General features: G+C 35.5%; 1 protein-coding gene across 2 annotated transcripts; it reads right to left on the bottom strand.

Moving 5' to 3' along the window:
• Positions 1–37: 37 nt before the first annotated feature.
• On the bottom strand, positions 38–26,375 carry FGF7 (fibroblast growth factor 7). 2 transcript variants are annotated; one of them, XM_042039491.1, is made up of 4 exons: positions 26,148–26,375; positions 25,048–25,242; positions 1,505–1,608; positions 38–1,110 (listed from the first exon to the last, which is right to left on the bottom strand). In XM_042039491.1, exons 1-4 carry the CDS (start codon positions 26,185–26,187, stop codon positions 916–918), a joined length of 534 nt encoding a protein of 177 aa, XP_041895425.1. In that variant the 5' UTR covers positions 26,188–26,375; the 3' UTR covers positions 38–915. The 2 variants fall into 2 exon arrangements, with proteins under 2 accessions (XP_041895425.1, XP_041895424.1); XM_042039490.1 differs by having other exon boundaries at positions 25,048–25,632; positions 26,148–26,374.
• Positions 26,376–27,032: the final 657 nt, after the last annotated feature.

The following is a 27,032-nucleotide window of genomic DNA, read 5'->3' as shown; positions in this document are numbered from 1 at the left end:
AATAACATTTAAATAACTTAAAACAGTAAAGTTCAAATACAACTTAAAATAAAGTTTAATGCTGTAACAACAGAAAAAAGCATGTATAAGAATGGAAAAACAATATTGAAAGCTGTATGCCCTAACAGGAATTATACAAAAGATAGGATATGTTACATAAAAAACCTTAATATGTCTGAATTTTTGCTTCATCGTTATATAAAATGTTAATTTGTGAAAAGTGAGATGAAGTACATTATTTATTCCTATTTTTATTTTACATACACTATTTGAAACATCTTTTAGAGCAGCATTAGGTATTTGTTTCATTAATAGATAGGAACATTTTGTGTTAGAGTAAACTTAATTTTTCCAAACTAACTCTCTTATCTGAATACAACAATAAACATTTACAAGATTATATTTTTTTGATCATATAGTTTATGTATAGGATATCAGTTTCTTGGGGGAAGTATTTAAAATACTGCTCAGCCTCCACATTTTCTATTGACTTGATAATCTGACAACTCATTCCAGCAGCCTTAAAGTCTGACATATTTTACACAACATTATCATCTGCTTATTATTATTATAGCAGCCATATTTAAGAAGCAGATAGTTTTTTAAATAAAATATTATCAGATAATCAAGTAATGACTTATTCTTCAGGGTAAATTAATTTAAGAAACTACCCAGTTATGACTAAGATAATGATTGTACAACTCTTTAGAATTTTTTACAACTTTTAGTTAGTAAATCTGGTTTTGTGTATATTTTCAAATCTTTTTCATGTAGTCTCTTAAAAATAAACATAAATGCGCAAGTCCAGCTTGTTCAGTTTCTCAGTAGTATTCCAGCCTCTCTTGATATCTTGTCAAACAGTCTTCTTAAAATTAATCTTCCTGCTGGAACTAGTTCTTTATAGATCATTTGTAATTAGGATATTGCCAGAGGAAGAAAGTGGGATGCTCTGTGTTCTTTCTTTGTTTTTTTACCTTTCATGGGAACCCCTTTGTGGTTTAGTGTAACAAACATCTCCTTTCCTTTGTGTGTCCATTTTGCAGAAGCATATGTATTGTAATGGTTTTCTTCAATCAGTTCTATGAAGTTGCAGTCCTCGTTGCATACTTTCTGTTGAGAGTAAATAATAAAATAAGGTTGGGTGAGTACAAGTGTCTTTTTAAATACTTAGATTAGGAAGGATGGGAGAAGAATATGCATTACAGACCCTGCATATTATGAATATTTTAATAAATAAATTTGACTTCTGAAATCTGAGTATTGAGTATTTTAGCTTTGTCTATTCCCCCTTAGTATTCCACATTTTGAAGAAATATATAAGACCTAATCATTACATTTATTAAATGGACATAAAAGTCTGATATGGGATGCATGGGGTAAGTGCAGAATACATTTTACTTAGTTAGGAATGTGTTTTATAAAAAAACCATACAGATGCTACATCTCAAAATATGTATCTTTAAGATTGTAGGGATGTACCCATGAGAGAAGTTTGCATCCATACCTTTCCATAGAGTCGTCCTGACTTGTTCATTGCCAGAAAGTATTCACTTTCCACTCCTTTGATTGCCACTATTCCAACTGCCACCGTTCGGATTTCTAGAATACCTGCAAAGGTACACAGTAAGGGCTGTAAAATGGTTGGTTGTTCTCCAGTCAACCTAGAAGGTTTAGCTGAACTAATATTCTGTAATCTTTCCATGTTTATTGAAAACCTGCAGCAATCATTCTTGGAAAACAGAAAAATTGTGTGTATTCCTGTGAAGAAAGGGCTAGACTTTAAAAAACCCCTGTGTGATTGTGTCTGCATACAGCCACTTTAAAAGTGTCTGGGGGTCATTTTTAAGTATATACTGAAGTTGTGATGTCAGTATAAGTAATTTCTCTGTTTTCAGAGAATCAATGTAGCTTAGAATTTATCAGGATCAGGGTTTCATTTGGAATATGTAGTTAGCCATCAAGGTTCACAGAAACTGTGTAAAGCCTTTATTTTGAAGTCTTGTGTAGCAGTATCATCTCCTTGAAAGAGTGTAAACCTTAGAACTTGCAAGTGATAGAAAACAGATGACAGTGTCTTAAATAAGATAAAGTATTTGCTTGACCTTTGTGTGCTTTTATGACTGATCAGAGCTGTAAAGATACGTGTACTTGAAAATCATTAAAGGCTGTCCTGAGAACTTATTTATTCAAAACCAGAAAACATTTAGCATTGTTTTCTATAAACTGCTTTATTTTCATCTCACTGGTACATATCAGCAATACTTTCTGTGATAAATTTAAGTTACCTGCAACATAAAAAATATTCTTTTGCTAATATTAAAAAAAAAGTGAAGGCAGGGAGATTATGCAATTTATTAAGGAGCACTGGGTTGTTTTCAAGCTTAAATATTATTAATGTTGTCTTAAGCAATAGTTTAGAGTTATACATCTGAGTTTGAGCTGTTTCTTTCCATATTGAGTCATTGTTAGAACTCTATGCCACAGCAACTGCACTGTGACTCCTTCTCCAAAATGGGGTCTTTCAGAGGCAGCCTACTCGAGGCAAATTGCAAGAGCTGAGCACGGGGGAGACAAGTGAGGGAGGTGGGAGAGAGGCATGTGTTAGATTGTCACCTGAATTTCCTCTCTAACAAAACATTTCATTTTTTTCCCTTTCAAGCTGACATTGACTTTTCACAGCTGCATGGTAATAGTTTTTCATTAGTTCTTTTTTTTAAGAAAGACATTAAATACCTATATTTCTCCTTCCCTATAGTTTTTTATATCCTCTTGTCCCTTGCTTTCTTTCATGTTCTGTTTTGCTTTTCTCCTTGATATTACTGATGTATCAGTTCTAGCATACATGGATATTGTTTTCTTCCTATTTTCTTTAGCAGATCAGTTACCTCTTCTCATGATGTGTGCACTGCTGGGCATTCATCTCGGAGCATTTGTACTTCTGTGCTCCCCTATAATGCTAAGCCAGCTTTTCAGTAAAGCTGTTAGAATTCTTTGACAAGTTCCACTCTGCTGCAGGCCTAGAAATAGTTCTTACAAAGGGCAATTTGTAACCGAAACTTGCAAAAATTATATTAACTTTCATTTAAATTTCACTTTAGAAAAACCACAGTGAGGCTAAAAACCAGATGAACATCTGCATTTAGCCAAACAAAGAACACAACAGTGGAAGGGATCTCTGGGTCATCAAGTCCAGTGCTCTGCTAGCCTGGGAATTGCATCAGATAATTCTCTTTTCATAAACTTTGCCAATACTAAATTGGAGTTGTTATTTCTTTGCCCCCAGTGTTTCTGCCGAAGGCTGTTCCAGAGTTTGATTTATTTTAATGGCTAGAGACTTTGTAGTACTTTGCAATCTGCATTTCTTCAGTGACAGCTTATATCCATTTGTTCTTTTGCCTGTGCTGGCCATTAACTTAAGGAGAGGGTTTTTTTAAAAAAAATATGTTTGAGTTTTCTATTTATACAGAATTTAAAAAAATGAAAGATTCAAAATTATTTTTTTAAACAAGTCATGCTAATAGAAATTGAGAGTTCCTTGAGCAAGCTGATGTTGGATGAAGTTACAGTAGTAAGAAATCCTACTACTTTAAAAAAGGAAATGCCAAAAGGTTTTGTCCAAAGCAATATTATTATTGTTACAATTTTTACATTATTTTTTAGTTTTTTCTTTTTTCCTGAAGTAGATTTGACGTTCATACTAACTTGTTGGAGTTACTTTATTTTGGTTTGGGGTACTTGTTTTTCTACTTTATTCACAGTTGAGATATCAATGTCTTTCCTTGTCTTAAATGAGCAGGTCTGTTCTTATGTGCTTCCATTTGAAGTAAGGGGTTTAATCCTTTCAATATCTATTCGTGAAAAGAAAAAAAATCAGCAGGCTAGGATGGGAAAGAGAAAATTCTTATACATTGACTGTTTCACTGAAATACTCTTTTCATACTCCAATAACCAAAATTACTTTAAAGACGTGCATAAATTAATAAGATGTTGATAAGGAGAAATTCAGAAGGCCAAGCCTCAACAAGGTCTTAAATATCCCTGATTTAAAAATTAAATTGTAAACCATGTTCTTCAGTTGCTTTATCTAAAGCATCCCCAGAAAAGTTCAGAAGAGGTTTAAGAGAAGACTAAGATATACCACAAAGTAACTGGGAAAGAAATCAGATTAAAGCCAGGAAAAGAAAAAAAAAACAACCTAGAGATGGGCATCCAAAATTGAAAACAACTGTACTTTCTATAAAATCAGCATGAAATTCCAAACAATTTTATATGGCTCTATGGTCAGTGTATCAAATGTAGCTTGAAATTCCTGTAGTGAAAGAAGTTTCCTACAGAGCTGAAATTCCGTCTGGTGTAAGTAAAAGACACTCAGCAGAGATGGGCTATAGTTTGTCTTCAGAGAGGCTGCCCATGGATGGTGGCAGCAGTCTTTGTAACCACTTGGTGCAAATTAAATAACAGATATAGTTGATACCAGTAGGAAAAAAAAAAGAAAGTAAGTAGAAAAGAAACAAACCAAGCCCTTAGGCTGACACAACAGTTTTAGTGGGTGAAATATGTGTCAGGTTTTGGAGAAAATTTATGTCATAAATGAGGTGAGTTTCCTGGCATTCTGGTCTATAATGACAGTTGCTCAGTACTTTACAAGCAGACACTTTTATGTCTAGACTTATTCCATAACCGTAGCCTGAACAACAGGACAGTACTTCAGGCTGGAAATTAATGTAGAAAAACGGGCATTTAGTTATATCATTGTTATAAAATTGAGCATTGTCATGTGAGATGTCATGTACCATTGTCTCCTGACAAGTGGTATTTGATGATTTTGATCACCTGATATTAAGTGTTTTTTCTGATTTGATTAGTATTTTCAAATCAACATTTTCATCTTCCTTTTATTTGTTAGACTTCTTTTTGCTTTTACAGCACACTGATGTTGTATTTGTTAAAACAAATCTTTGCTTTTATTGCCGCACAATCCATTTCCAGACTGTATTAATTTCCATCACTGTGCAGGCATAGCTCAATAGGCAGTTTCTTTTTGATAACAGTATCTTGTCTATAACAAAGTAGCAAGAGCCTTGTGATTTAGCAAAATCAGGGCATTTCTCTTTAATCATTTGTCAGCTAAGAGGCTGAAGGAGCAATTGCAGCTCTTGCTGCTGAGAGCTGTAAGGAAACCAGTAAGTGCTGCTCATGCCTGCAGATCCTGCAGGCAAATAGAACCTGTCAAGGGGCTTCTGGAAGAGGAGGGGCAGCACAACCACAGAGAGAGATCTCTTATCACATGCTAGGGAACTGCCCCAGTGTGCCAGGATTGTTCAGGAAGATTCTGTGAAGTACACATTGTGTTCAGTCCCTCATCAGCTGGCTCTGCTTCCAGACATTTCATATGTTGCAGGTATCCCCTCAATGTCTATCACATAAAGTTTCTGGTCACTGCTCCTCACTTTGTTAGTCACAGTTTCTGTAGACATCCATTCAAAGAGATGTTTTGACATCCATTACATTTTTCAGAAAGGTGACAGCAATTTCATCCCAGTACTTTTCTGTTCTGCGAGGTACATATGTTGGGAGAGCACATATGTACAGCACTTTATTTCTTGTGACTCTCTGTGCAGTGTAGTTGAAAAACAGTCTGCTGCTGATTTTTAGGGTAGGGAGGCTGGCACTGACAGTTAAGCACTTGTAGGGAATGTGTGAAACACCCTTTCCTAGGCAGAATTGTCTTAAGATAAAGTATGTGAAACCTTAAATAGGGACAGAGGGGGCAGAAAAGACTTGGATGGAAAATAAGTTAAAAAAAATGTAACTTCTAATTTCACTAACTTGTGTTTCTCATTGATTGAGTTTGGAGCACATATTTATGAATTCAAATGACCTTTGCAAATGATTCAAGGCCAAGAAAAATGATCTTGTCTTTGTTTACAAGACACTGTTTAATGATATGTAATGTAATTTGTTCTTTTGTTCTGGGACTTAATAAGTTAATGTTTGTGCCTCTTAAAGCAAGAAAATACAAATCACAATGGTCAGTGTTCGAAAACTTTAATGGTGTTATTGGTACGTGTGTGCATTTGGTGAGCCAGCACAGTAAATACGTTCATTAGCTGGTGTATTACTCTCTCATGTTTATCCAGAAGAGTCTTATCAGTGAAATGAATACTTTTATTGGATAGTTTTGAAAATAATACGTTTCAGGAAATATTTTTCTATCTCTTTTTTTAAATATAGTGTCTATATTTTAAAGTATTTGTTTGGTTTAAGTTATTTTGAGTCTTAGTATTTTTAAACGGATGCATCTTGAAGTTCATTTGTAGGTAAAAAAATTTGTGTTCTCATTCTTTCTCAAATGTGAAAACTAATGGTAAAAAAATTTACTGCACATAAAGGTACTGATTTTAAGATATTTTGTAATATGACTTAATTTTTATCTTTCCCTATTATTAAATTAAAACTGATAGAAAGTAAACTTTGCATTTGTATTAAGTACTTTCCTTAGCAAGAGAATGAAGGAGTTTCCTAGATGGTACCTCATAGAACTCCTGTTCAGAATCTTTGTAAGTAGAAATAAATGTACAAGTATATGTTATGGTGGCTTTCAAAGCAGAGATGAAATTTCTCCACCCCAGGAATTTTCTGTCTGTGGATATGATTTTAATGAACAATTAATTAAGTTAACAAAAAACAAGTTGGTACCTACATTCACTACCACTTTCTTCTTTTATCATCTCCTTGTGATACTCTTATGGCATAAACACATATATGTTGTTATTTACAGCATAGAAGGCTAAAAAAGTTCTTAATTAGGGGCTTTGTGCATTTGCTGTGCATGTGTAGACTCTCTGAAGCACTTTAAATATTAATATGGCTGTAAAAATGATCTGCACTGAAATAATGGATCTGTCAAGGATTTTCAGGAGAACAGTTGAAGCTACTGCTTCAGTGAGGTGCCAGACATCTGGATATCGTGGAGAAATATTCAAAGCACTCAGAACTCGTGGGTTTGTCCCGTGTGTAATTTCCAAGCAGGAAAAATTGTAGTTGTCTGAAGAAACGTGATTAACGATAGAGAGGTATTCCTTGAGGACTTGATGCAGCACATTGTTCAACATCCTCAAGCAGCAGAATTTGCTTGTAAGATTTAGTCCATGTACAGAATGTTTGATTAAGCATAAGTAGCTGATGTCTAATTACCCTTTTGCAATTCATTGGGCACAAAACCAGTAGGCATACTGTATTAAAAAGAAAATCAACTAAGTGCTAAACAGAAATCCATTAAAGTATTTTTTGTATTCCATTGGATTTTCATTTATTGTTCATTTTAAATTTTCTTTATTTGGCATTACCTTATCCATAAATTTCTCCAGTTTTCCAGTCATACAAACTGATTGATACATGCACTGCTAGATGGAACAACTTTATGATAAACCATTGTCTTGGTGATAACAGCTGACAGATAAATTAGTTATGGGATCTGAGCCATGTCAAGGTTTATAAAAGAAACTGCTAACTTGAAAACTCTGTGAAAAAAGTATAAAAAAAGGCAAGATGAGAACCAAACATAAGAGGGAAGATATGACAGGAAACTAAAATGATTGTTTAGAAATGCTGTTATTTTACTTACAAGATCTGCCCTTTGAATGTGTACTTGGACTTGTGGATGTTTACCTTTATGACAGAAAAGGAAGGGGTAAGCCAAGTTCCACTCTTAAGTCTGCATTGTTCAAAGTATTTATACAGTTTCTCATGCATCATCAAATGTATAATCTGCCCTTCCAACCCTGTATGGCTGATACTATAGTGTGAAGAGTCTGGTTTGAACTTCCAGACTGATGTTTGGAAATACACGTTCCTTTTTACTTTGAACTTAACACATTTGTTCTGCAGTGGGAAATATTAAAAGCCATAATACCTTTTCTTTAGTTATTTTTCAAAGTGAATAAATGTAATGCAGTGCTCATCAGTTTACAACACTCAGTATTTACCTCCCTAATTACTGTAGTGAGAATTGCTATGACCGTATTGCAATTAATAATTGCTAAAGAGAAGTACCTTAAAATTTTCAACTATTTTTCCTTATTTTACAACCTGTTTGGCCTCAGTTTTGTATTAACTATCTGTTAATTTTGGTGAGTTAGGAGATAGTTTTATAAATCAAATGCTTCATTCTTCATTGAAAATGGTGGCGTAGTAAGAATTGGTCTAGAATGTTCTGACTCTCAATTGGCACCTTCTGTGCATGTCTCTTCTGAACACTAGTAATTCAGACCACTGTATTTCCAGTATTTCTCTTGATTTGATCTTCAGAATCAAAGGGTGTGACATTTTTCACTAAAGTAGATTGCAAAATTATGGAGCTTTTGTATTTAGAGGTGTGACTGGTGAATAGCAGTGTGTAGTAACAACTGAATAACATGCTGCCCCAGGCAGTCATTCTCTTGGGAATGTCTCATTAAACTTATTAGAAGCCTTTACTTCACTGATCTCCACTGTGCTTTATATAAATATTTTCTTGATCAGCCTCTTAGACAGCATGTAGTCATTTCTCATTTTTGCAGGAAACTACATTTCCCTCCAATAAAAATTGCCTTGAAGCTAAACATATGGTTATAATGAAGAATATTATTTTTTAGAATTAATACTGTCATGTAAAATCCAAGTCTTAATCCTCAGTCTGAAGAAGTGCTCTCTTATTACAGCATTAATAATTTACTGATATGAAAAATGGAAAAAAAGAGTGGAATGACTGTTTACAAAATGTAATTGTTTCCAAGCAGTAATAAAATTAATGATTTAATAGTTTAGAGCTGAACTTGTACAAGTGCTTTCCCCACAGCTCAGACGAAGGATGTTTCTAGTATTTAAATATTTTGGCCAATTTTACTAGAATAAATGGTCTTTTCAAGCTTCTCAGACTTTAAGAATGTAGCCTCAAAATACCAAAGTAAATGTAAAATGTTGCTTATTAACCTTTTCACAGCAAAATAAAATCTATCCAACTAGAGGTGCAAAACTTCCCAAATTCAGTTTCAGTGTTTGCAGCTATTTTGATTATCTGAACTTGGAAAATTCCACATAAGACCACAGCCTCCTGTTTTTCAAATTCTTCCATAATGCAAAAGTCTTTAAATAGATTACTTTGTCTTTTTTTAAATTTTTGTTACTCTGCTATTTTGTGTTTTCATCTAGTAAAGAGCTGGTGTTTTCCTTCCCCCTTTCCTGAGTTTGTGATCACAGTTGACATAAAATTAGTCATATCATTTCTACGGAAAACTTTTTCTTCTGAGAAAAAAAGGAGTCCATGTTCACATGCCTTTTCCATGTACAAGGGATTCATTCTCTGAACTGTGTTCTGAGGAACACTAATTCCAGGTGCATTTCCTGTATATCACCTGTATGAATTGGCTGCAGGTGGTCACAACATCAGCCTAAATGTAACGTGGCAATGGGTGCTGGACTAATTCACCTAAAGGGGGCAAAAATAAATCCAGCATAGAATCTGCTCTTTTTTTCTGTGAAATATTCCCTGAGCTCAAGGCATTGCTGGTTTGTTCTGTGTATTGTACTGTCTCCAGCTGTTTCTGTGGCAGGTTTTCTGGTTCCTGAAACAGGTTTGACAGGAGAAAGAGTAGAGCCATATTCTGGGGACAAACTGAGTCTTCCTGCGTTCTTTCAGGATAACTTAAAATTATACATTTTTTGGGACAAATTACTAAAAGCAAATATTAAATGCCTGTAGATTGATCATAATGACATTCTGCAATGTGTTACCAGTTTAAATATATAGTGAAACACATTTTTAACAGTGAAAATGGTCTCAGAAGTAGCTAATAACCAAATTTATTTAAAAGAAGTAAAATTCAGAAAGTGGTTGCATAAGAAAGAAGGTGGCTGCAGTATTCCAGAGCTTGACAGTATCCTATGGGGCCTATGGCAAAGAAGCAAATAATTTTAAATGGTTTGAAATTTTGTTTCACATAGTTAAGAGATCATCTCAGCCATAAACACTGCAATCCCTGTTGAAGAGAGACGTCTTTTCCCACTCTCAGTAGTTATGTAAAATGTAGGGCAAGCACTACCCAACTGAGTAGATTTTAGTTCCATTTCCAGATCAGATCTGCTATTTTGTGCTGAACTCGGACATCTAAATATATCAATTATGTGTCTAGAAGAACACAAGCAGGCACTACGTAATTCCTTCCAAGGTACAAAATGCAAGAAGCTGCTAAGAAAATCTTACTAACCCCTCGCTGCATCGCAGAGTGGGAATTGATAGAAACCAGCTGGCTCACTCCTGCCTTCAAAACACTGCTGGACATATATTTATATGTATGGTCTCTCAAATTGTTCTGGTTTGCTGCTGGCAAATAATTTAGATTTAGTTGAACTTTCAAAATCTGTATAAGACTAAAGACTAAGTTAAAAACTAATAGGAGAAAATTAAAACCCCCTCAAAATCAAAACCAATCTAATAATCTAATTCAATTCTGATAAATAAATTAGAATTTTTGTAGCAGATGTTTCTCCTGTCTTGCTCAGTATGTGGATCAAAATGTGTGTCAATTATCCTACCACTGTTGTTTTTTCGAATAGCTTAAGTAATTCCTTGTCACAATTTTCCTAAAGTAATTAATTTCCTTCTAATTACACACTGTTGTTATCAGTCTAAAATTTAAGCCTGACTGGAAGCCTGACTTTAGGGAAATCAGTAGAATACTTGCCATCACACACAGGCAGCACTTTGAAACCTCTCTCTTTGTTTATGTGACCAGGTATTTATAAATGTGTCACTGTCATCCAGTTATCTTTAGCTGTTATCTCACTTTACAGTTCTTTATCAAAACTGAGAAAAACAGCAGCATCAGCACCAGTGCAGAAAATTGTTGCTCTGCTACAGGACCAGTTGCTATTACCAGAGCAAATAGACTGTAGGAGCTGCAGCCACATTTCTCTTTTATTCTGTATTCATTTGTGTGATTTTTAATCTGCCTTTTAAAATTCAGCTGAATAGATCAGTTGGAAAATTGGGACTTCTTTTCAGTTTTGAGTGCCAAGATGTAGAGGAAATCAGGTGTTAACCATCTTGAGTCTGGTGATAAAAGTATCTGTGCACACTCTTATTTTTCTCCATGTGCATAATATCAGGAAGTCAGTGAGAAAACTGTTTCAACTAGAGTAAGGTAAATATTCTCTAGAGTCCACAGCCTTTCTATGCTTTGCTTTTTCTGGATTACATAAGAGTAGGGGGCCTTGCTTTTCAGTGACAGTTACTTGTACCCTAAAAGTAGAAATCAGAGCTCTAGAACTCATGTTCCAGTGTGTTGTGACAGAATAGTTTGATGTTATATTATGAACAGAAGTTATCAGTCACAGCTAATGTAAAAAAGGCAATGGAATAAGTAATCAGTACTAAACAGTTAATAGAGCATAGGATTATCCAAATTATATGACATTTCTTTAAATGTTTTAATTAACTTTAACACATTTTATGATATTATTGGTTGCACACGATCTAGCTTCCCATTGCTTTTGTTCTATTTTTTATATCCCCAAGTATGAATCAGTGCAGTTATATTTATTTCAATTAAATTATCAGTTTATATCAGCTAAAGATATATAGAGGGAGCATAAGAAAGGGCAGCTATGAAGTTAGTTGCTTAGCGTTCTTACCCACTGTTCTTTTGCATTATCACCAAGAACCCCACATAAAGTATTTTCTCAATTAACCATAGGAAAGAATGTAAAATATGATAGAAACCACTTCACTTTCTTTATCTTCACCTTTCACTTTACTTTTGCCTTACCTTTACCTTTCCTTTTAACTAAGGAAAGTTTCTTGTGGCCCTGAACTGCCTAAGGAAGGATGTGAGCTCTCCTGTGCCTGTAAACTGCAGTGCTTCATTTTCTCAGCTCTCGAAGCACACGGGTACTGCTCTATCACTGTATGGTGACTGTTTGTAATAAAGGTGTCTGTGACCAGTCTGTTAAAGGATTTCATAACTTAAATTCAGATCCATTCTGGCATCCATATTGTTATATTGGTAGAATTCCAAATTTCCATCTCTGACAATAATCAAACAACCTGCTTGATAGATGACAGCGCAGTGCATTGGCATAAGTGTAAAGACATACTTTTCTCTTGATCTTGAAACAAATGGCAGGTTTCATACCACTCAAGCCTTAGAGAACAGCTTCAGTCAGGGCCTTTGAGAATGTTCCACTTTTCCATTTTTTCTGCTACAGTTTGCTTTTATATGTATTGGTGTCATGAAATTTTGATGAGCTCCATAGAAGTAGTACATAAGCAACCTGTAGCAGAATATATGGACCCCTTAAAATCTGGAAAACAGCTGGTCTATAAGTTGTAGATATTTGGAAACATGCATTTCAGCTAATGGGCTTAAACAAGGGCTTTGTTCAAGCAGGGAAGAATAAAATGTTTATTTTAAGGAAGTGGAATAAAATGGTAGAGATTTCATCCATAGGTTTATAAAGTTAGATGACTCAGGTAATGGCTAGTGGGGTTTTAATATAAGACTCTGGACTGGGTAGCAGAAGCTGCATGTGCAAATAAAGGGTTTGCAGCTCTTACATTTTTATTTTGTGGAGGATTTGCATTAAGCTTGCATAATTCTGTGATTGGCAGACTCAGTTCGACAGCCTTTTTTGAGTCTGCCTTGTATTTATGATCATTTCTACTCCTTATGGTATTATTATCTCCCAGTGTTTGTAACATAAAAGAATAGTGACTGCATAACATTAAACTTAGCAGGAAATTTTTGAACTGCCTTGAAGAGTGTACAGTTAAAAGAGCACAGGGCTTGGCTGTGCTTGTAGTGGTATATTCTCAAATGTATAAAGAAAACCTGTTCTTAGTAAAGGATTTGCTATGCTTTTTGCGCTGACTGAAACAATTATGGCTATTCCAAGCACTTAAAGTGGTGAAGAAACTTTTTATTTCTTTGCATAAAATATCTGTGACTTCAGCTCTATTGCAGGAAAGAGCTGGGGAAACATTACCAAAGTTTACTGAGATGATGGTTGCTTTTTACCACAGAAAATGAAACAAAGTAATTCTGCTGTTCTTAACTTGCTCTCTTTGTGTCACCTTAATTCCCCCATGACTATCAATGTATTCTTGATTCATATGTAAATACAAATGTTCTATGGTAGGAAAAAATCTTACAAAACGAGATTATATTTCTACTATTGAATACATATGAACTATAAATAATGCTATCAGTTTTAAGCCAGTATAGAAATATGAATCTGTGGTTTTAATAAAGGTCAGAAAAACCTGGAATAAACTTCCAGTTATATCTTTCATATAAAAATATAAATTTGCACATATATTTGAAAAGTGATAGGTAACTATTTTTCAAGCTGAATATCCTAAATTGGGTATATTCTGATGTATTGCGCTTTTCAGACCATATCTTGAGTAGAATAAATAGAGATAGCAGCATTACTCCTACATAGATATTGGTAAAATAGATAAGTCATTCTGACTTGAAAGTCAGGAAGAGATTAATAGTGGAGCAGGAATTTCATTTTTTCTTTATGCCTAGTATTTATTACCAATGTTATGAAATGGTATCTTAAAGTAAAAGCACATGGATTTGCAGAAGCAATAGTTATTATTTGCCATATTTTTAAATAACTCCTGAGCCATGGATAGGCATCAGTAACAAAACTTTTACTGATTTCAGTAGAGCCAGACTTTTACAAATGGCATGTATTTGTCTCTTTCCTAATATGGGTCTTTCAACTCTTGAGCAAACTTTTCCTAATGAATCACAGGGTTAGATAGCTTTTCCACGAGTCAGTAACTTAACTCCTCCACAGCTGTGCAATATTTTTTACTTTCAACAGCCACTATGTAGACTATCAGTGATAGTTGTCCATAGTTCATCCCTAAGTCAGTATGAATAGAAGAGCCGTATTTTGACTTTTTGTTGGAAAGAGCCAATGCTGTACTTCTTGACAATTACTTTCTCATGTTAATTACATCTTTCTTTTGTTGAGAATGTATTCCAATCAAATACCATTCACACAGAGAGGGAATTGTTTTTTTCATGTAGAAATCTATGTTAATGGAACAAATATGGCACGGTCTGACAGGGCTCAAATCAGACTTTTTTGTACAATACCACCTGTGATGTAGATTGCAGCACATGTGATTACAAGAGATGGTGTATATATAATTTTTTAGGAACCCACTAACAGAGGCTAGTTTGGGGTGCAGCTGCCAGATAGCTCTTAAGAGGAAAACAAAGGAAGGAACCATCCCACTGTGACGGGTCTGGTGTTGGAGAGTAGACTCGGGAAACGAGCTCTGTAACAAAAAATTCTCCTTGCTAAGCTCAATTCAGCTGAAAACACCCGTAACTGAATTGCTGAAGTGTGAACAAGAAGGCAATAAATTGTGATCCAAAATCTTCAATATTTACAGTGCTGTATACAGACAGAAATACTCTTCATTTTCCTACATCACCTGAAAAGGGCTGATCACCTACGTTCTGATTTTTGAATCTGGGTAGTCTGTTGGGGAAATAATTTGCACAAAACTCATATTTATTCAATTTTATCATATATGAATAAGGATACCCTAAACAAAGTTATAGCACAGACAGAAAAAAGTGAACAGCAATGTGAAGAGCAGGAAAGGGAAAAAGATTTTCGTAAGGGCACTCATAATTTTAATGGAGCTCTAGCAGGAGAAAAATGTCTTATGTATACAAGATTATCACTTACAAGTGATTAGGACTAAGTAAGGAAACGTGGGTTCTGTTATTTTTGTCTCACACAGTTGCATAGCAGTGGCTACTTGCACATTTTTGTAGATACCACCTGAAGTGATGTAGAAATTTAAGCACCGTATATGTCCTGTGGGGTTAGGCCTAAGTATTGCCCTTTTTTAAGGTAGCTTGAAGTGTCCCTTGAGTGCTTGTCAGCTCTTTCAGAGAACTGGCTCTGGGTTCCTATGTGAAAAGGACAGTGTACAGATACCTACTTGTGTTTATGGAATATTTTGTTATCTAAGAGAAAAAATCTTGTTTTGACAAACATAGTGTATTCCATTTCAAATATTGAACAGTTCTGAATAATTCTCCAATAATTTCTCATGGTAGTTATGATAAATATCTCTTTTATCACTAGATCATTTTCTGCTTAAATGTTAGAGCCATTGTAACTCATCAGTTTCTCTTGAATAACCTGCCTAGATCAGAGTTAGGCTGTTCATCATCGACCAAAATTAGAGGGGTTTGCCTTATGTGTTACGAATAACTTGAAAATTCTGCTTTTTGTCTAATGATAGTTTTATGGTTTTGGTATAGACTGGCTTTGCTTCCTGTGTTCCCTCTGGATGAAACTGCCATTTCAGAAGTTTTCATCAGAATGTGTCCTAGAAGAATATGATTAAATTAGAGGAATTCAAATTCAAAACACTGGATTACTTAGCTAAAAAATCAACAGAGCATGATTTCTGTGAAATATGTGGTAATAGTTTCCTAGAAAGATGTGGTAATTTTTTTTTCTTTAATTTAGTTGCGTGACAGTCTCTTCAGTAATATAGACAGAATTTCCCAAGCCACATAAGGGTGCAATCAGAAATGAAGGCATGCTAAGTAATTTTGTTTTGGTAAAGGAGGCTGAGCACCAGTTTTCTCATATAAACATTCTGATTGAAATTGGTGTATAATAATCTAAAAGATTGGTTTTATTAATAGCTGTATTATTTTCATTGCTCAACTTAAAAGACATTTAAAGGGATAAGTATAAGTGGCCTAGGACTCTTTGCCATTTCCTTTATAATTTGAGCAGACTCTCTTAAGGCTACTCTCAAAATTGATGTGACATTTGATTTCCTTTGAACTAATAAATATCAACTACAAAGTCCAATACAAATTCACCCAACTATGTGGCTGTTGCACTGTTAGTAAGGTAGGAGAACATGCCAGACTGTCTTTTACAGCATTGATAAGAAAACTCCCTTCCTGGCTGCTGAAGCAGATGCTTAGAGGGAATGAAACACAGTGGGGTACTGATGGAGTGGCAGGATGCAAAACAGAGCAAGAGACTCAAAACACCTGTGTACTTGATTACATACTGATGAGAGGAAGGAGGGCAGAGCCAGGCTCTTGTAGCTGGCCAGCAGTTAGGAGAGGAGGATTCCTTACAGGGAAGAGGCTCTCCATCTGTTTCCTGGTGGGGCTTTCTCCACAGTTCTTATGTGGTCCCTTATCTGGTGTGGTAGGTAGTGTTTTTTTCCTTAGTGGATGAATTGTCTTTTTGGAATCATAATTTGGGCATAAAGAAGTTTGTTTCTTTTTATTCTGATTGATACACAGTGTTTTAGGGTGCTCTGAAGAACTTGCTTGCCCTGGAAATCGTGTCCCTTTTTATTTGGTTTTGGTGTTCAGACTTTGTTGCAAATACTGACCAGAATCTCCAGGGTGAGTAAAAAATGTAAAAAGTTTGGTTAGAAGTATAGAGCATACTTGAATTGGAAGAATGGCTTTTTGTCACCAGTCAGTTTCAAAATACTTGTAGTTGTATACAATTTCCCTTTCAATTAGTAGCAGTGTTTGCAGGCAGAGTGCCGTGTGAGTTCTGTCACTCTTGCGGTTCAGATGTGGTCAGAGACGTGCTTAGTACGTGGTAGAGATTTCTTTTTGTGCTGTGTTCTAGTGTGGTATTGCTAAGATGGTGCTGAACTAATGCAGGCACTAGTGTGGGGTGTGGAATTCAGTTGAGATGTGAATTCAGTGGGAATTCAGGGCTTCTCAGGTGCAGTTTTCCCACAAGCAAACATAAAGGGCTGCTGCTGAGGGAAATCTTGTGCTGGCCTTTCCCACAGCATAAATCTCTCTTGTTGTTAGGCAGCTCTATCAAGCAAGTCTCATTATTTGAATCACTATGTGCTGGATTTACATATCTAATTCCCTAAATCCTTGTAAAATTTCACCAATAAGCACTCCAAAACTGCTTGGATTTCTGTGTATCATCTTGCACATTATGTGCAGTCCCCAAGCTGCCTGGGCTATTCCAAAGGAAATAAATTAGCATGGTGGAGTTAAAGTTGCTTTTGAAAGCTGGTGAAAGTTGCAGTTTCCCATTGTGTTAGTACTGACTGCATTCTCCAGGATTCAGTTATCCTTTCTGGTTTACTTCAGAGTTTCTGTCAGGGAGTACAACTCTTGTTTTCACAAACACTGGAGTCACTCCACTGTTTGCTGCCTTCTTCCCTTGACTAGATTGGCATTTTCTCCCAAATCCATCTGCTTAGTGGCTAGCTAGAGAGCCTGAACATTGCCACCCTTAGAGTTTGTGTAGACCACTCAAAGGGCAAACCTATCATCACCATGTGATGTTGTGCATGTGTTATATGAGAAGCCACCAAGCTCTTGCAGAGTGTTTCCACACACCTGGCACATAAAACTCCAGATGTGCCACTGCATTGCAGCTGTGCACACAAACAGCCCCTGAACAACAGCACCAGTTCACCTGAGCAGCTCAGGGGCTGCAGCATGGATTCACGTACAACCTTTTCCAAATTTGATGTTGATTGTGGTTATTTCTTTCCCTCTAATATTTTTCAGCTCTAGGTAAATATGTATGTTCACCTAAAAGAGTTTCTGTGTTTAACAATCATAAAGTTCTCTCTTTTTTGTTTTTTTTTTGCTGTAAACATTTACTTTTGATTGAAATACCAAATCCCATGTGGCATTTAAAGGTCATAATAAAACATATAAAATTAGCACAAGTTATTAAGGAAAACGTGTGTCTTTTTAACAGTTGAGGCTATTTTTTCTGCTTTGAAATACATTACCATCTAGTTAGACAAATACTGAAATTCCAAGGTATCAAAATGGCCAAGGAAAAGTCTGATCACCTTCTTTTTATAGTCTATAGCACCTCCCAGTGTCTGTTGACACGTTTAAAAGGAAGCAAGCCAGTTTACCAAAAATGGAAGTACTAATGCTAGGAAACACTTTCATTAAAAAATCCCTCTGGTTATGGGGGTATTCAAAAAGTGTCATTATTGAAGCAATGGAGATGAGTGGGGTGTGTTGATCCCTGTTGAAGTTACTGTTGTTATTAATGCCATGGAACGGTCACGTTTGCTCTTTTCATTTGAGTTAATCTATCAGTATCCTGACCGGGCTTAATTTTGAAAGACTGGATGCAGAAGGAGGATTTCAGGGTTTTGAACAGAGTATCTAGACCTTTTAATAACTTCATCCTGGTTTTGTACTTTGTTTTAAAAGCTAAATAATAGTCAAAAGAGCCTATTGATTGCATTGGTATTTTTATTGCTTTTTTGGTATGTTTTTATGAAGTTGTGAGCCACATCTTGAATATTCACTTCTAACTTTTCAACACCAATTGTTACAAAGAATTTTTTCCATTTGTATAAATGATGTCATGTGTTATGAAAGTTTTAAAGTGTGACAATTCAGTGCTATGATTGTTAACCTCTATTATATTACTGCCGTAAAAATTTTCACTATTACCTTTTTATTAATAATGTTTCTAAATTGCATACACCAGAAGGCTGACTTGATCTTTCTTTCATATCCAGAGTTAAAAATAATGTCAAAGGTCAAACAAGACAATTGAAATACAGTTGCCAAATATAGTCACAGACAGTCAATTATGCAACGAAAGCAGTGTGCCACCCATGAAGAGTAACAGCCTACGTTTGCCTAAACTTACTCTGTTTTGATGAGAAAAGTGTTCCAAAATATACTACTAGTTGATGGATCCTGTAGTGTGGAACAGTATAATTATATGGTTTAGGATGTCTTGGCCCTAAGCTTTAAGGAAGGTGGAGAGGAAAGCCGACTCCGTTCTGTATTCCAGGATCCTAGAAATCTGAAACTATCACTTTCACATACTCAAACAATACAGAAAGTTGGAAGCTGTGAAGGGGAATATCTGGATTTAGGGTTTGTTTTGCAAGACATAATCAAATAAGATTATAAGGAATCAAATTTTCTACCAAATTCTATTTGCCTGTATGGAAATTTCTTCTTTAAGATTCATCATAGCTCTGTATTTTTCTGTCTAGCTACTGACTTGAGGTATTCTAGTTAATTTTCTATTAGTCAATCAATGTTCTATTATCAAATTATTTAATATTTATAATATTAACACACAATTCTTTTGGGGTTTGGAAGTTTTTTCACTAATACTTTTTAAAGCTCTTTACAGAGAAGTGAATAATTCTTAGAGGCACAGAGAGTTTGAAGAATTTTCCCAAAGTCTGTAAGCAAATTGCTTAGAAGTTTGGATTAGCCTCAAGTCTCTTGAGTCTCAGGTCAGGGCCACTTCAGCACATTTTCTTCAGGATGGAGCAATAACATACTCAATGATACAATACTGAATTTTTTGAAGGTTCAGAAATTGTAAACAATATGGGGGGGAAAGCTGTGGGGGAGAAGGGGCTGCAATTTATCTTTTTAAATGTATCCTGTAACTGCTTCTGCAGTTGGCTGCTACATTTGTTTGATTGTTCCATAAAAATGTGCTATTTCTCATTTCTGATAAATCTCAGTATTGGGAGATTCAGGAAAAACTGCCAAGTCACAGCTGAACTACAAGGCTGTATCAAGGTCGAAGGAATCAGTGGGGACAATATCTATAGACTCAGATGTTTTTCACTTCTCAGACTGATGTTAGGTCGGTTTTGAAGCTCCCCCAGGCAGGCATAGCCCTGTTGGTGTATGTTAACTTGTGGAGCTGCTGCCTGGGCCTGAGCCCAGGGGTTTGAGTTTTCCCCCACAGAGCTTATGCAATCATTTTTGTTCATGAGAGTGAGAAGAAAGTGAGTGTCAACTGCTACCGTCTGGCTTTACACATATTTTTCAGCTGGTAAATGCCTAAGAATAGACAAGGTGATGAAGATTCAGGAGGTAAATTCAGAAGTTGTAAACAGCTTTATCTGTGTTTTGTGGCACCCCTGTCATACTATGTCAGCTGAGCACTGATCTGGATGTTGATACGTGAGACCTGAAGAATCTTGCTGCAACAGTTCAAGGCTTCGCGCCCTGCTTTCTTCTCCTCACCTCCCCAAAGGCTACACTTACCAAAAAAGTCAATAGAAGCTGTAAGACAGGTACAACTCAGCTGCTTCTGTTATCTGCATCTTTGCTAAAACCCATCATCAGCAGCAGGTGAGGGTGAAAACCTGGGATTTGTGATAAGGTGCAGGCTGAGGGATAGGCATAGATCTCTCTGCTGGTTGAAACCTGAGGGCTGGTATGTACCCCCAGTGCCAGACAGGGAACTGGAGAGGCAGCAGGGGAGTCTGGTATATTTAGGTCTGATTAATCACTGTGGCAGAGAAAGTCGTCCTTGGTGCTGTGGGCTAGGTTTTGAGAAGGATATGCATGTATTTCCATTTGAATTAAACCTCTTGCTGTTATAATTGAAAAAACTAGCAGAGTACTAATGTGACACAAAAGCACTTTAATGTTAGTGAAGGTTTGTCTTCTCTTGACACCAAAGTGTTGGTTGAACCAACAACTCTTGAAAAATCATGAATGCAGTTGCAGGGATAGACTTTCTGTTAGTTTGGAATGCACATAACCCGTAACTGAATCTAGTCCATCAATACCTGCCTTGAAATACCTGATTTTCAGAAGCTGAATCTTCTTGGTTCTCTATGTAATATGTATTTAAGCAACAGAAATAAAATTGATACAGAAACACAGCATACATGCATTTTTTTCATGCTAAGAAGCATATATAAAATGCTAATGGAAGTCTGATTTCTAAGCAAGTTGGAGTATTTAACCACTAAGATGCATATAAAGTGGTTTTTTGTGGTCAGTTAGGGTTTACATTTGAGCAAAACTGAGTTGGAGTTCTTTTATATTGCTGAAAACTATGACTTGTTGGATTTTGGTCAAAATGGAAGTAGTTTTCCAAGATAAAATTGTAATCAAGATTTCAGCCATTTTATGTCAAGATCTCACTAGACTACTTTCTCTACTTTTTTTTTTTGGTTGGCTTTATCCACTGAAAAGAAGAGGAAATAGGCATTTTCTGGGTTTAGAGCACACATGGAATATGATAGGATCAGACATCTTAGGATTCAGGTTCCGGGAAGGCTTTTCTAGTAACTAAGAGACCCTTTGAAGTCTTTAAAATGAGATTCCAAAGGCAACAGAGCATGGAAAGTCCTAAAGCATCATCCAGTCATAGTTATAAATCCTCTTGGATAGAGTCAAAACAAACTCTGGTTTTTGCTGCCTTTTTTTCTGAACAAAATTAAGGAAAATCTGAAACACAATCTGAAATGAAGGAAGGAGTGAACACCGTTAAGGAGAGGTTTACTTTTCTATCAAAGGTAGAGAGTTAGCAAATTGCCTTGTCTCCAAGATTTGTTCCATCAATCTCACATTTTACAATCATGAATTCAAAAAGTGTGTTTTGTGTGCCCACTTGGATTCTTTTCCTTGAGCAAGATGCAAAATTTATTTTTTGTTAAAAAGGGTTAGACTTCAGCAAGTTATAGTAAGTTTCTGTCAAAGAGAAATTTTGTTATGAATAATGACAGATTTTTCTGGGTGACCTAAGCTTTAGTTTTTCAGTGGGTGACTCTCAGTTCTCACTCTGCCATTTAGTTTTCAGGTTGAAAGCGAAGCTGTCAGGTGCAAAGTGATTTCCCCTGCTTAGTGGAGATCACTGTCCTCTGATTTGATTAGTTCACTCTTGAATTATCACCTTTATGTCCACCAGAAGGCTCTGCTGCTTTCTGAAGTGTGCACAGAACCATATTCTTTGGGTACCTAACAAGGTCAGCACTGTTGTAAACAGGATTTGGCAATTTGCTTGCACTGAGACAGCACACATGGATTTCTTTAACAAAGCAGTTGAATTCTAATGTGTTTTGAAGCAAGTGAATGATAAATACAGATTATTTACAATTGGTGAGTGAGGATTTGCTTCAGCATTCAGTTATGTCATGAAATTTGAATCCACACACATTTAGTACAGTGGCTGTTAACTTAAAACCGTAGGAATTGTAACACTTTCACTATTTGTGCTGTTACTTTCATTGTGTGTGGGTGTATATATATTTTTTTATTCTGTAGTTGGAGAAGTCTGAAATACAAAGACCCTAATTCCTCATCATCTTGGCATTCTTATAATCCCAACTGATAGGAGAGCCTCTGTGAATTTTGGCACTTGCCAAAGGTGTGATGAAGTTATCCTTCTAAAGACATTTCTCAATGTGAAGATTGTTCTTCACAATATTCATGTTTCACACCCCACGGGCTGAAAAGAAGTAGTTCATTTGACCTACAAAACTTACAGGGCAGCTTCCTTTATGAAGCTGAGATATGATAGTAAAAATATGACATTTTTTCTTATTTTAGTAGCACAAGTTAGCACATTCAAAAGGGAAAAGAATTCCTTTTATTTATTATGTAAGTGGAAAATTAGGTTAAAATGAGAAGAAACCTCTTGGAGCAACACTTTTCATGTCCACTGATTGGTTAGACTGCAGCAGTTCTGGCATTCCATCCTAAGAAACAGGTGTGATTTACCTTTTACTGACTTTCAGGACTGGAAATTGTGGAACAAGAACATTTGAACACAGACAAAACCACATCCTTTTCATGGGTGTGTTATTAAAACTATGCTTTTCAAGGACCCTGGATAAAAATAGCCTGTTTAGTCTTCTATTGTTAAAATTTTTGCTTAGGGAAAGTGTACTAGTCCAGGTGGGGATTATTTTTCCTGTTTGTTTGCTTTTTGCCCCCTCATATAATATTATTTTCTTTATAGTTATGGATTTTAGTAGAGAGCCATAAGTACATCTTCAGAAAGGCTGTTCACATCTTTTGTTGAACAAAGGTTATGACAAAAAGTGTTTCTATAATAATACTAATTTTTTTAGTTTCTCAGAAAATCCAGGTTTTCAATGTTCACATTTTTCTCATCCTCTTTGTCTATATTTGCCTATTCTACTTGTCCAACAAAAGGATTTGGATGTTATTCCCTAAGATACAGTAGATAAATTAGATCATTAGACTTAAAATGGTGGGAACTTCCTACATACCTCAGCCAAATTTCAAGACAGTTCATCACAGTGCACATCAGTTACCAGATAACCATTACAATTTCATTTGGTTTTTCTCCTCATATTCATTGCATTTATTAGAAAAAGGATTCTTTTTTTTTTTTTCCTCCCACTGCAATATAAACATAAGGGTTTAGTGGCTCAAGTTTGCCTATCTTTAATTTGTGGTAGTTACTTACTACCACTAAATTATCATGAAGTGTTCAGAAAACTGCAAGAGACTACAAAAATCACTGGCACAAGAGGATCTGGTGTTCTCTAATGGGCTCACTACAGCATCTTTAAAGGTGTCATTAACGTGTTTAAGCAGAATGGGATCCTTCAGAGAACTGAGAACCTCTGCTTGAATTTGAAATAATGCTAAATTTCTAACAACGTTTTTCTTGAGCATCATGGAACTAAAATAGCAGCTGTGTATAATTAGTCAGCTCTAGATGCTTTCATAATGTGTTTGTAAATAATAACAGAAAAAAATTGGGTACTGTGAATATTCACTTATCTGCATTAATTTAGAAGGATCAGTTTCAACAGTCAGTAACATTTTTTCCAGTGATTTTTGTGGGAACAACATTTCACTTCAAAACTAGCCCTATGGATCTCTATTGTAGCAATGCCCTCCTGAAACTCAAAGGGAGTCTTCTTGAATATGGACCAAATAATTTAGTTGGCTGCTGGCCATGTGTTGTCTTTCAGAGGAATATAGTTATTCACTATGTAATAGTGTAGGGAGAAAGGAGACATATGGAAACAAATTTTAAAAGAAACAGTACCATTAGTCAATGCAGATTTAGCCACACAAGTTGCCAAGCACTTAATGTAGTCATGAAGTAAAGAAATAAATTATGAAGCCCACGAGGCCGGCGCGTAGCACGCGAAAGTGCACTTCTGATAGAAAACAAGCACTCAGCTGAAGGCTGAACCACGCTAACACTTCTTGAAGTTTGATTTATGGATTTCTTTGGCTGCTGCTGTTATAAAAGCACACTATTATATACAACAAATTAAAACTATTTTTAACAGCATTCTTGGAAATATATTTGTCCTTTTATTTGTCTCTAAATACTAGACCAGCATGTCTCTGGCCCCTTTTCCTTATAATTTTGTTTTGAAATATGCAATATAATCCTATGTATTTTCCTGTTGCATGTTAGTAATGTCTTTTCAAGCAGATGTCATGTTTCTCTAAATAAACAATACATTTGTAACAACACAAAAGACAAAGTGGCAAAAATTAGTGACTGTAAAAATTGATCCTTTCAAGTATAAATCAAAGATTATATAGGTATTGGTGTGGAAAATACATATTAGTACAACAATTCTTTTTCCAGTTCAGAATTTGTATTTGGTACAGCTTCATAAAATATTGTATGTCCATTCTCTCTAGATGAGTCATGGTTGTGGAAGAAAGGGGGAGAATATTTTTTCAGCATCATGATCATTGTAATAATGAACTGCAGAAACTATAATAGATTTTGTTCCTGGCTTGGCAAACTATCTAAAAGATTTTGCAAGAGAGTTTACATAATTCTTTCCATTGAACTTTCTAGTATTGCTGTGTTTCAATTGTTAACTCACACACACCAAACTTTTAGGTAGTTTGTGCACAACATAAATGTGGTTTAATGTTTCAGGAGTATTTTATGAGCAGAGTTGGTGGTTATACATTTTCGTACTTACAACCTTAGTTCACTTGTTAAAATAGGCTCTCTGTTTGCTAATAGTTCCCAGCTGTAACTAATACATTAGCAGATCTACAATGTAGTATTTAAAATGACGCATTTCAAAATCAATAGCAAATGTCCTGCTATACAATTAATTGGAAAACTTGTTTTACACAATGGCCAGTACACGATACAAAACACTTTTGAAGTTATGGTAAATCAATGAATAGGAAACAATGATGTGCAAATTTCTAAAAACTTAGGAAAAGCAAAAATATTACTTACTGTAATTGTTGTTTGCTTCTCTTGTCCCTTTCACTTTGCCTCGCTTATCAATCCTCATATACCACTGAGTTCGACAGAAAAGTCTTCTCACTCTTACATCCCCCCCTTCCATATAATCATAGCTTCTGGTATGTCGCTCAGGGCTGGAACAGTTCACATTTGTAGCCATTTGCTCTGGAGTCATGTCATTGCAAGCTAAAGATATAGTGCCCATTAGAAAGATAATGTAAAAGTATGATCTGTAGAGCAAAATTGGCAGGATCCATGTCAGTATCCATTTGTGCATTATAGTGCAGTGTTCTGGGTGTTCATGAACAACATAATGAAAATTAAATCTCAAGTAGACTGTTGCTCTTAGGTCACCGACCTGCCTTCTGTCTTTACGAGTTACAGATTCATTTAAATGAGATTGCTCCCTCTTCTAGAATTCTGATCGTTATTCCTTAATAGTTAATGGCGAAATAGAAGAGCTTCTTAAATATCTCTTCAGTCAGAATATCCTTTAAAGACACAAGTTATAAAAACCTTTGTTGTCGTGACCTTCTTTACTACTTGAATTTGCTGCTTGCACTGAAAGTAAAAGATCTGTGAGAAAAGGTGCATGTGTAAGTCGTTATGCTCAATTGTTACAAACGTGCAAGGATACATTGTGCTACTGAAAAGTACTACAAGTAAATATATGACATGCTGAACTCATTTCTTAAAACATGCTAGTGCATATTGATAGATCTCTCATACAAACTTTTACATAAACAGGCATTTACACTGATTGTAAACACAGTTCTGTCTTCAGTTTTAAGTCCTTCCAAAAATCTCCTATTGATTCATTTCAACTGCATTTTCACACATGATAAAATTCTCCTGATTACTTCATAACTGTATATTTACTATTAGCATAATCTATCATGCAACTTTTCTCTCGTTCAGGTTTCAAAACAGACCTCATGGCTTTAGCCCTGGATTTTTATTCCTATCCTTTTCAGATTATTAGTAGAAGTAGTTTTCTAAATTCTTTTTTTAGCATCTAACATTTAGAGATAAAGATAAGTTATTAGCTATTAGAAACTGTGGAATGATCTTGTAAAGGACAGATAACTTACTTGTTCCTGTTGATAAGAGCTGGATATCCAAGTACTCCATTTCTGTTGTCTCCTTTTTGCAACATGAGACACTCTACTGTAGCTACAAACTTTCTCAGCTCAGAAAGACTCCACCAGAATTATAATTGTTTCCATAAATCAACCCGCTGGAGAGATGGTGTGTATGTGCTTATGCGTGCGCGTGCATGTGTGTGTTGAGCCTGTTGTTCAGTCCTTTTTGATAAATACCTTTGCTGACCTCACTTGGAAGCAATTAGAATTTAACCAGTCAGCTGTCAGTTGAATGCACGAACAAAAGTAAAAGGAGACTTGCATTGTATCGTGTCCAGTGGTCATCAGAGGGAGCTATGTACATAGTTTATGCTTTAAATCTCCAAGAATCTTCTTTCTAAAAACGTATATTTTGTGCTGCATGGATAGAATTGCTTCACATGCTAGTTAGTGTTTCTGTGCTCTGGTTTAGGTCAGTATTTTTCTGTCCTTAAAAAATTCCTCCTCCTCTGTTTTGTACTCACATGCTTATCTCAGTTTGCTTTCAAATCTCTTCTGCACTTTGGTGGATTCACAGTCTGTTTAGTGCCTTTCTGAAGGAAATGTGGGTCTGTTACATACCGTGGAGAAGGGTGTGCTGTAGCCATTAGCGATCATGAGGTGTATTTTTCTATCATGGATATGAAAAGAGGGACTGCTGCACTGAGATTTTATTTCATCAGCCACTAGGTGAAAATGAGAACATATATTTGGATGTTTCAAAGTTTGACATGCAAGCACAACCTTTATCAGCTTGAAGGAAATATTGCTACTAGGGAACAGCCTTCCTTAGCATGTGTAGTTAGTTCTGGAAACTCACAAAAGGAGAATGAAAACTGGCAGCAATGTAAGAAA

This window comes from Corvus kubaryi, unplaced genomic scaffold, assembly GCF_017639235.1.
Source record: "Corvus kubaryi isolate FWS band 111438036 unplaced genomic scaffold, C.kubaryi_AGA036_p1.0 37394, whole genome shotgun sequence".
NCBI lineage: Eukaryota > Metazoa > Chordata > Aves > Passeriformes > Corvidae > Corvus > Corvus kubaryi.
This window is presented reverse-complemented; position numbering and strand designations above follow the sequence as displayed.

Excerpts from the sequence above, each read along its gene's own strand:
- FGF7 (XM_042039490.1), bottom strand. The coding sequence starts at position 25,333 with ATGCACAAATGGATACTGACATGGATCCTGCCAATTTTGCTCTACAGA. Across the intron at positions 1,609-25,047 it reads AGAAGCAAACAACAATTACA|GTATTCTAGAAATCCGAACG; the intron begins GTAAGTAATATT and ends GTACCTTTGCAG. Across the intron at positions 1,111-1,504 it reads CAGGACGACTCTATGGAAAG|AAAGTATGCAACGAGGACTG; the intron begins GTATGGATGCAA and ends TACTCTCAACAG.